Raw genomic sequence first — 9,621 nt, 5'->3', positions numbered from 1 at the left:
GTATGCACCTACTTTATACTATGCTTCTATTTTCTCATTACAGTAATTATTTTTTTTACAGAACCCAGTTGAAGTGTGTTGATTTGTTGACACACAGAAACATATGTTGCTAGAATAAAGGAAGATTACTGTATAATTTGTTTTTATTTAATTCCATTGAAGTTACTTCACTAGGATCTTTTGTTAGCAAACAATTAAACCTATATTTTGAACAGATAACTCGAATATTAAGAAAAAAAACTCAGGCTGACTTAGTACAAATTAATTTTTAATCAAGACAATTTTAGAATTTTTAAAAATCTCAGATTACTTTTTTTTATAGATTTTAATGAGATTTAGTTGGAATAGCTGTAATATATTTTTTAAAATAAATTAGTTAACAAACTAAATTTTTATTATTTTTCAAAAGTTAAAAAAGAATACTTTTTAAGGATTTGAAAAAACTCATGATGATTCAGGCCAGTTTCAGGTCACTTTAAGCAGTTTTTGTCACTCAGGACAGATTTTTGACTAAAAGAGTGGCAACCCTGAAACTATGTGTTCACTTTCAAAGAATATAGATAAAATAAAACTGTTTATGCAAAAATAAATCTTGTTTTGGATAAATGATTCTTTACTTAGTCATTAATAGTTTTGTTTAAGGGCATAGGCGGGGTCCACCTTGATTTTTACAAGTTGGTCTTATTTTATAGAGTTTTATCTGTGCTATCAGAAATTTTTAACCGCTTGAAAAAATTCAAAAAAAAATTTGAGATATGAGCGGTCAAAGTTGGTGACCTCAATAGGTTCCTTATGGAAGGCGCAAACTAAAAACGCAAAAAAAGACCATTTCACTAAAAATCTATCTCCTCCTTCATTTTTCAACAAATCTTCTTCAAATTTTCACAGAAAGTGTATTATTAAATTTCAAAAAGATTGAATGCAGGATTTTTTATAATTTTGAAAAATAATTTTTTTTAATAAAAAAAAACCACCTTTTTTTTTTGTTTTTTTTATCTAAAATTTTTATTTTTCAATATTTTTAAAATTCCAACATTCAAAGTCTTTTAAACTATAAAAGAAACATTTCCTGGAAGTTTGAGGTTTTTAGCTCAAAAAATGAAGGAGAAAATAGATTTTTAGTGATTTTTTTAATTTCAAAGAAAATTGACTCTGAAAAATTTACGTTCCATACGTTTGTATTGGAAAATTTTTATAAAAATTACAATATTTCAAAAGTTAAATAAGATTTTTTAATTCTATAAAAACTGGCTTGTAGATTATACTTTAAGCTTTCATATAAAATACAATGTTATTTTTAGTGAAAAAAATGTCGGACCTCCCCTATGCCCTTAATTTAAAGAAAAAATGCAAAACTTGGTTGATTAAAATAGTTACATGACAATTCAAATTTGGACAATCCAAATTATTATGAAAAATTATATGAGACCATCTCTCAAAAAGTAATATATGAACTTGATAAAAATAAAAAATACACATGTAGGTCTTGTTAAAATATCTACAAGCCATTTTTTCTTTTCTGCAAAAATAAAAATAAAAATTTGAGATATTTAACAGTTACTAGAATTTACTACATTTTAAACTTAATTTAGCCATATCTTGAAAAATAATGAAATTTTTGCAAAAGAAAAAAAAAATGCTTGTAGATATTAGTTAAGCCTTCATGTTTTTTTTTTGTTTTTTTTATATACATAATTTTTTGAGTTGTCCCTTAAATTATTTTTTTTAGCAATAAAATTGTCTGAATTTGAAAAGTCTTCCAACCGATTAAAATAACCAATAAACAAAAGTAAAATACTTTCAAAAAGTTTAGTACTAAAAAAGGGAACAGGTCAGAAAAGCACGGGTGACACTTTAGCACGGAGTGACACCTTAGCACGGTGTGACAATTTAGCACGGTGTGACACTTTAGCACGGAGTGAAACTTTAGCACAGAGTGTCAATTTAGCACGGCGTCATTTTAGTACGGAGTGACACTTTAGCATAGAGTGTCACTTAAGCACAGAGTGACACTTTAGCACAGAGTGTCATTTAAGCACAGAATTTATTTTGCATTTTTTTTTCTTTACTTAAATAACATTAGGTACTGCATTGTTTAAAAATCTAAAAACGAACTATGCAACATATAAACTAAAAATGAATAAGCTTTAAATGAGCTACAAGTTTTAGCTTTCCTTAGAACTAAGACAAAAGTAAATTTAAAAACTTTTTTAGCTTGTTTTACTATTTAATTTTAGATGAAAATATTTTGATACTTTTACTTTAAAGTTTTCGACATAAAAATATCTTAATAAAGCTAGAAATAAATATAAGCTCTAAGATTATTAAAACTTTTTTAAATGCATTAACTAATTCTAATAAGACTAAACTTTAAGCGTAAGTTTTAAATAAAAAGTTAGAAATATAAAGATCAAAAACATTCTTATTTCATTTAAAGCCCATAGTAAAAACTTATTTTGTAGATTTTTTAGGGTGATTTTTTTAAAAGTGTTACAACTAATTTTTATAATTTTTTGTTTGTTTAAGTTAATTATTTTAGATAATTAAACATTATTTAAATAAAAATTTTAAAAGATTTAAAGTTTTTACGTGCAAAAATGTCACACCCTGCTAAAGTGTCATTCTGTGCTAAAGTGACGCCGTGCTAAAGTGTCACCCCGTGCTAAAGTGATACTCTGTGCTAAACTGTCACTATGTGCTAATGTTACGCCGTGCTAAAGTGTAAGTCCGTGCTAAAGTGTCACCGTGTGAGTGGTGCTGTGCTTTTCTGACACCTACCCACTAAAAAAAGTACTAAAGTCTTTTAAGTAAAGTACTAAAAAAATAAATGAATACGTAGATTATTGTGCGATATAATGTATATAAATTGGTTAAAGCTTTATATTTTTTTGTTTGAATATGTTATTGGTCGTTCACTAAAAGTTTAAAAGTTCTACCACATATAATATCTTAAACAATTACAAAGAAAAAAAAATATCAATAATTTTTTTCTACTTTTCCAGTTTTTTAGTAAATATTTTGCTTGAAGTTTACCTGTACCAATCAGCTCATTTCTTCTGTTAAAACAATTTCTTTCTTGACACAACTTACATGTAGTTTACTGAAGTTCAACTTTTTGATTACTCCTTTTGTTCTTCATTTCAGTTCATATTTTCGGTTTGTTTTTTTAGTTAGTGTACTTGTTATGATAATTATGTAGCATGTATGTATTTCTGATAGTTTTGATGATTTGCTTGCTGTTCATTGTTGTTTTGTGCATTAAAATTAATTTTATTTATTTTATCTGTACTTAACATATTTTATACTTTTCTTTGTTTTACCATCGACTCTTTTAATGAGTTTTCCTGTCTACAGCCTCCATTAATTTAACATTTATATGCTTTTCTGCAATCGCATGCATTTTTGATGTTGTTGTTTTTCTCAGTATGTCATTTCGATGTCATTTTAGTGCTGTTTCTTCAATCTTCATTCATTATCCAACTTATTTTTTACAGTTTTTGTTTAATTTGCTTTGTTTTCATAAATGCTTGCTTACCATATCAATGAATTTTTGTCCTATATTTATGTTTATTTAAGTAATCTAGCACTAAGATACCAAGTTTAAACGTTATACCATAAAACGAAATACAAATGTATGTACTAATTTCTGTTTTAAAAGTAAAGTAGTTATGCTCCTTTTACAAGTTCTGACACTTAAATAATTTCATTAAAAAAGTGTTTACAAAGTTCCCATTACACTGAAAAATCAATTTGAAAAAAGACAGGATAGCATCAGATAAAACTAAAAAAATGTAGAAAACTTTTTTTTTTGCTTGGTTGAATAATTTTTTAATGGTTAATACAATTAATTATAATAGAAATTTATGTTGTGATATAAATTATGCACTTAGTTTATATAATGAACTAACAATTTATTTTATGAGTTATTTATAGTATTTTTAATGAGTATTCTGTTTTTATTTTATATCATTAATAGTCATGTATTTATATCATATATGAATCGTGATGTATAACATGAATAGTAAAGTGTTTTGTGATATATAAAATCATTATATGTTATTAAGTAAACAATTAGTTAGGTTTGAATTAAGTATAAATATCAGCTATCAAAATTACTTTTTGACTAAGTATAAAAATAAAAATGACTTGATTTATCAAAAGTTAAGCAACTTGTTTTAGTTTGTTATTTCATTAATTTATGATGTTTGAAGTAATAATTAATAACAATGTTATGCTGAAGTATTTCAACAAAAAAAATCGTTGTAATATAATAAAAACAGACATTTAAGTATGCACCTAAATTACTCCGTGCAATATATCGAACCTAAAACTCAGTATAACTGTTGTATTAAATTAGCGAGTAAAAAATCTAAAATTGTAGACCAATTTGTAACAAAGTTCTGTTTAAAATAAAAGTTTCTGAAATGTCTTACTTAATATCTAATTTTATTTAATGGTTTTTTGTCACTAAAATTTTTTAAGAAAGCTGTATTTGATATAAATAAAATCTAACAGTATTTACTTATTTATTAAAATATAACTCTACAATTCTGTAAAGAGTTTTGAATACAAACAATATATTTCTTTTACATAAAGGTTCACAATAACAGACTCATGTTTATTTTACAGGAATGCTAAAGAGCTTTTCACTGCTCGCATTTCAATTTAGACACTTTAGAACAAACTTAACATTCAAAGTAAGCAAGAAAAATCTCGCACTTGCAGAAGTCGCCAGTCGTCAAAGAGAGCAATTGCAGCTGAAGACTAAACTTGAGAGATTGGAAAAAAACTCATTGGCCATGCAGGAAATAGAAGCAGAAGAAAAACTCGCGCCTTTCAGAAAATCTGTTAAGGAACAAAGTGAAAAAGTGACAGAGCTCAAAAGTAAAAAGGGAGACATTGAAGAGATTCAGAGAGCTGTTGCTGAGCTGAAAATTAGGAAGAAAGAGCTAGAGAATAAGGAAAAGGAGCTTCTTCCCAAAGACAACTTCAACAGAGATCTGCTTGAAGATGTCGTGAAGCGCAGAAAGATTTACAACCAGAGTTACGAGCTCTATGGTGGAGTTAGCGGATTGTATGACTTTGGACCAGTAGGATGCAAGTTGAAAAACAACATAATATCTATTTGGAAGCAGCACTTCGTTGACAACGAAGACATGCTCGAGGTCGAATGCCCGTCTCTCACCCCTGAAAACGTCCTCAGCGCGTCTGGTCACATTGCCAAGTTTGCGGACTACATGGTTAAGGATGAAAAAACTGGAGCTTACTACAGAGCTGACCACCTTCTTGAGGACTTCCTGACCAAGAAAATCCAAGACAAAAAAGTCAAAGAGGATGAAAAGGAAAAATACAGAGCCCTGGTGAAGCAAATTGACAATTTGGATTTGGAGGGGCTCAGAAAGAACATGAGCGAGTTGAACGTGAAAGCGCCTCTCAGCAACAACGACATCACTGAGCCAGCTCTTTTCAACCTCATGTTCAAGTCCAGCATCGGACCAGGCACAGAGTCTCCCGCCTATTTCAGACCCGAAACGGCTCAGGGAATATTTCTCAACTTTAAAAGGCTGCTTGAGTTCAATGAAGGCAAGTTGCCATTTGCCTCGGCTCAGATTGGAATTGCCTACAGAAACGAAATTTCACCCCGCCAAGGTCTTTTGCGCGTTCGCGAGTTTCAGATGGCAGAGATCGAACATTTTATGGATCCTGAAAACAAGAACCATCCCGGTTTCGATTCAATAAGGGACGAAAAGCTTTTGCTATTCACCAAAGAGTCGCAGACAGGAGGAGAAAAGCCACAGTACATTTCCGTTGGCGAAGCTGTTGAAAAGGGAATACTTAACAATGAGACTCTTGGCTACTATATGGTGAGAATAAAGCTTTTCTGCTTGAAGATAGGAATAGACCCAACGAAGATGAAGTTCAGACAGCACATGGAAAACGAAATGGCGCACTACGCCAAAGACTGCTGGGATCTCGAGTGCCTGACTTCGCACGGCTGGGTGGAGTGCATTGGTTGCGCCGACAGGTCGTGCTTTGACCTGCAGTGCCACGCCAGCGCGTCCAAAGTCAGCTTGTCCGCCGAAAGACCTCTTTCCGAACCGCGTCAGGAAGACACGTGCGAGGTGGTGACCAACAAAAAAGTTGTCGGCAAGACATTCAAGAGGCAGGCGGGAAAAGTGACCGCCGCGTTGGAGAACTTGGGCGAGGAGGACGTGAAGCAGATGGAGGCGGCCTTCAGCAGGGAGGAGGCGTTCAACTGCCAGCTGGAAGACTCTTCCACGGTGCAGGTCACTTCCGAGATGGTCACAGTCAAGAGGGGCACCAAGACCGTGCACGTGGAAAAGTACCTGCCGCACGTAATAGAGCCCTCGTTCGGCCTCGGAAGGCTCATGTACGCCGTGCTCGAGCACAACTTCAAGGCGAGAGAGCTGGACGAGAGAAGGACTTTCTTCTCCTTCCCTGCCAGCGTTGCGCCTTACAAGGTGTCGCTCTTGCCGCTCAGCAACAAGGAAGAACTGCTGCCCTACATCGAAACCATTCGAAAGCAGCTCGTTGAATTAGGAGTGACAAATAAGGTATTTTAATTTTCTAATAGCGTTTTGACCAACTGAAATACTTATTTTTGTTTGATTAGCAATAAGTGCTAACATTAGCCGATATTATAACTTTATCCAATTATGTTTTAAAATTGATTTTAAATTTAACAAATTATTAAAATTATAAGCCTTACCGCAACGTTGAAAAAAAAAGTACTAGGCAAAAATTTTTTGACAGTTATGTCCATTTATATTTTAGGTGGACAAATCTTCGGCGTCTGTGGGCAAGAGGTACGCGAGAACCGACGAAATCGGAATCCCCTTCGGCATAACCGTCGACTTCGACACGGTCAAGTTCAACACTGCAACCCTTCGAAACAGGGACGACTTGTACCAGATCCGCGCCAGCGTGGACCAGCTGCCGGGCATCGTGGCCGAGCTGGTCGGCGGTAAGGTGGACTGGAAGCAGGTTAAAGAGGATTACCCCGAACACACCGGTCAGTCGGCCGATTAAAATTTGAAGGTTCGAGGGTGGCGGTTAGATTATTGATTTAGAATATTTTATTTATTAAAATTTGAAACGCTTTATTTCTTGTTGGGTAGGATGTATATTTAAGTATTTGTTTAGTATAGTGAACAAAATGTTTTGAAGTTGAACAGTTTTTAATCCAAATTTTATACTAACTTATATTAAGAATTAATAAGTTCGTTCTACAAAAGTTTTAATCGAAAACATTTAACCTAGCTAATATTTATACTCGTATATAGTAGCTAATCTTTATTTTCGTGGAAAATAAACTATTGAACTAAAAGTGATGATTATTGTTTTTTTCTGATCTTTTTTTGAAAATCATCAGGTCTCTACAGCCACAAGAATATATAGAATACAAATAAAATCAAGCAACTTATTGAAAATATCGAAATTACCTAGTAATTGCATATCCATTTTAGTTTGGTACTAATTAAACAATATTTCAAAAATCATACTTTTAGTATAAGTTTAATAACAAATAGTAAACAATCTTGATATAAAACAAGATCTATAAATTTAGAGTGAAGAACACCATGAAATAAAACAATATAATTAAAAGACTTTAATTTTAACACTGTGTTTAACGTAGAAATTTATTTATCCAACAATAGACAAGGTATAACTTTTCATATCAGTGAAAACAATTTATTTACATACACTAAAAAACTGTAAATCTTTTCTTAGTTATAAAATACAATGATTTACTTAAGTGTCCGGCTTCCACTTTAAAATATAATTTTGAAAGTTAAACCATGAAAATTACTAAAGTGTTCAATATAATAAAGATTTAAGTTAACAATATGTGTAATTTAACGAATGACCTAAAACTTTTACTTGAGAAATAGATTAAACAAAACATAATAAATAGATATTAAGAAATTTATCTTTATACAGGCAAAATCTAAGCTAAACATTGGAAAATAGATATGGAGGATGCACTTTTTATTAAGAAAAAAATGATTATAGTTTTATATACATTAATGGCATGTTTAAACTAAGTTATATTAACTAATTTATATTTTAAAATAGTAAAAAAACGTTGGTATAAAACAAATTCTAAAAAAACAGCAGCTCTTTATTTTGCTAACTTAACAAGTTTAATATTATTTTTAGAAGTTAAATAAAACAACATTATCGATTTCAAAAACTTTGCAAATAGATATCAAAATTATTTTGAGCTATACAAAAATAACTTTACTACCAGCAGAGTCATATAAATTAAACAAAAATTTAATCAAAACAAAAAGGTTTAAAAAAAATTAAGTCGTGTTTATATCGCGCATATAAATATTTTTTTTGAGACACGTTTAACAAAAACGACTCTACGAAACTTCGTTACTGATTATCAGATTAACTTTATAGCAAAAATAATGGCTTATAACTCGTGATAGGGTATTAAATGTAGATTTTATGTTGAACTTGCGTGAGCTCCTGTATATGCTTTACGTAATTTTCTCAGTAACAACTAGCTCAAAACAGTTGTCGTACACACCGGTAATTGGTAAATCATCTTGTTGAACGTACCTATTTTATATTTTTGTCGTGAACTAGAATTTTTTTGTCAACACTGTTATAAATAACGGATATTATAAAAATTTGTAGTTTTTATCTAAGTTTTTTAAATTAAACTGATAGTCTACCTACATCGTAAATAAATATTTGTTTTGAAAAAGTAGAATAAACCTAAGTTAGTTGATTAAAAACGTAACGTTTTTTAAATACTGTTTGCAATACTACTTATTTTGATTTAATTAACACCAAAATATTTTTAATATATTAATAGTCGTTTAATTTATAAAAGAAAATTTTAAACAAGCTTTAGTCTTAGGTTCACCAAGAACTATAAAAATTGACATTAACATATATGGTCAAGGACCTTATGTGTAAAAAGACCTTTGAGTCATAGAGCTACACACCAATCATTACTTTGATTATTTTGTGATATAGGGTGATCTTTGACGGGTCGGGGCACTCATTTTAGGAAAAAAACTCAATTATACAATTTATTTCGACATAAAATAATTTTATGTTATCTTTTTTTACTATATCTAGTGTTGGTTTCTAAGCTCCTGTAAACGGTAGAGTTTATCTATGACTATGTTTTGTTCTTCATTTAAAATTCCAGAATATTTATTGTAAGTTTCAACATTTAATTAGCAAGGCCTGTTTAACTTTCTAAAAGGCCGCATTCCACTTAAACTTTGTAGACAATAGCGAGCCGTACTTTTCCCATTTATAGTCTTAATTAAATTTTATATCTCGGGCACAAAATTATTAAAAACCAAAACGTTATGAAGGGAAAGAGAAGTATTAAAAACTAAAAACTTTCCTTGTTTCAAACAAAAAATAGACTTCTAACTACAGTGTTTGAAATAAAAAAAACATTTACTATAAAGTGATCAAGCTAACTAAGATAAAAATAAAGTACTATTTCAGACAACAATGCTTTAAAATATGATATAGATAAATGTTAGAATAAAAAATTATAAATTCAAGATTCAAGTATAAAATTACTTATCTTCTAGTCATAGAGTTTAAGTTTTTACATAACAA

At 30.4% G+C, this 9,621-nt stretch overlaps 1 protein-coding gene across 1 annotated transcript; it reads left to right on the top strand.

The window, feature by feature from the left end:
- Positions 1 to 3,006: 3,006 nt before the first annotated feature.
- On the top strand, positions 3,007 to 7,342 carry LOC145833703 (glycine--tRNA ligase-like). The gene is made up of 3 exons (XM_082940852.1): positions 3,007 to 3,156; positions 4,630 to 6,575; positions 6,796 to 7,342. The coding sequence occupies exons 2-3, from the start codon at positions 4,632 to 4,634 to the stop codon at positions 7,048 to 7,050; spliced, it is 2,199 nt and encodes a 732-aa protein (XP_082796978.1). The 5' UTR covers positions 3,007 to 3,156; positions 4,630 to 4,631; the 3' UTR covers positions 7,051 to 7,342.
- The last annotated feature ends 2,279 nt before the right edge of the window (positions 7,343 to 9,621 follow it).

The sequence above is a fragment of the Thalia democratica genome, chromosome 4 (assembly GCF_965202585.1).
Source record: "Thalia democratica chromosome 4, ktThaDemo2.hap1.1, whole genome shotgun sequence".
Classification (NCBI taxonomy): Eukaryota; Metazoa; Chordata; class Thaliacea; order Salpida; family Salpidae; genus Thalia; species Thalia democratica.
The sequence above is the reverse complement of the archived record's forward strand: the minus strand, read 5'-3'. Positions and strand labels throughout refer to the sequence as shown.

Coding starts and splice junctions, on each gene's coding strand:
- LOC145833703 (XM_082940852.1), top strand. CDS start 4,632: ATGCTAAAGAGCTTTTCACTGCTCGCATTTCAATTTAGACACTTTAGA. Junction 6,576..6,795: donor AATTAGGAGTGACAAATAAG/GTATTTTAATTT, acceptor TTTATATTTTAG/GTGGACAAATCTTCGGCGTC.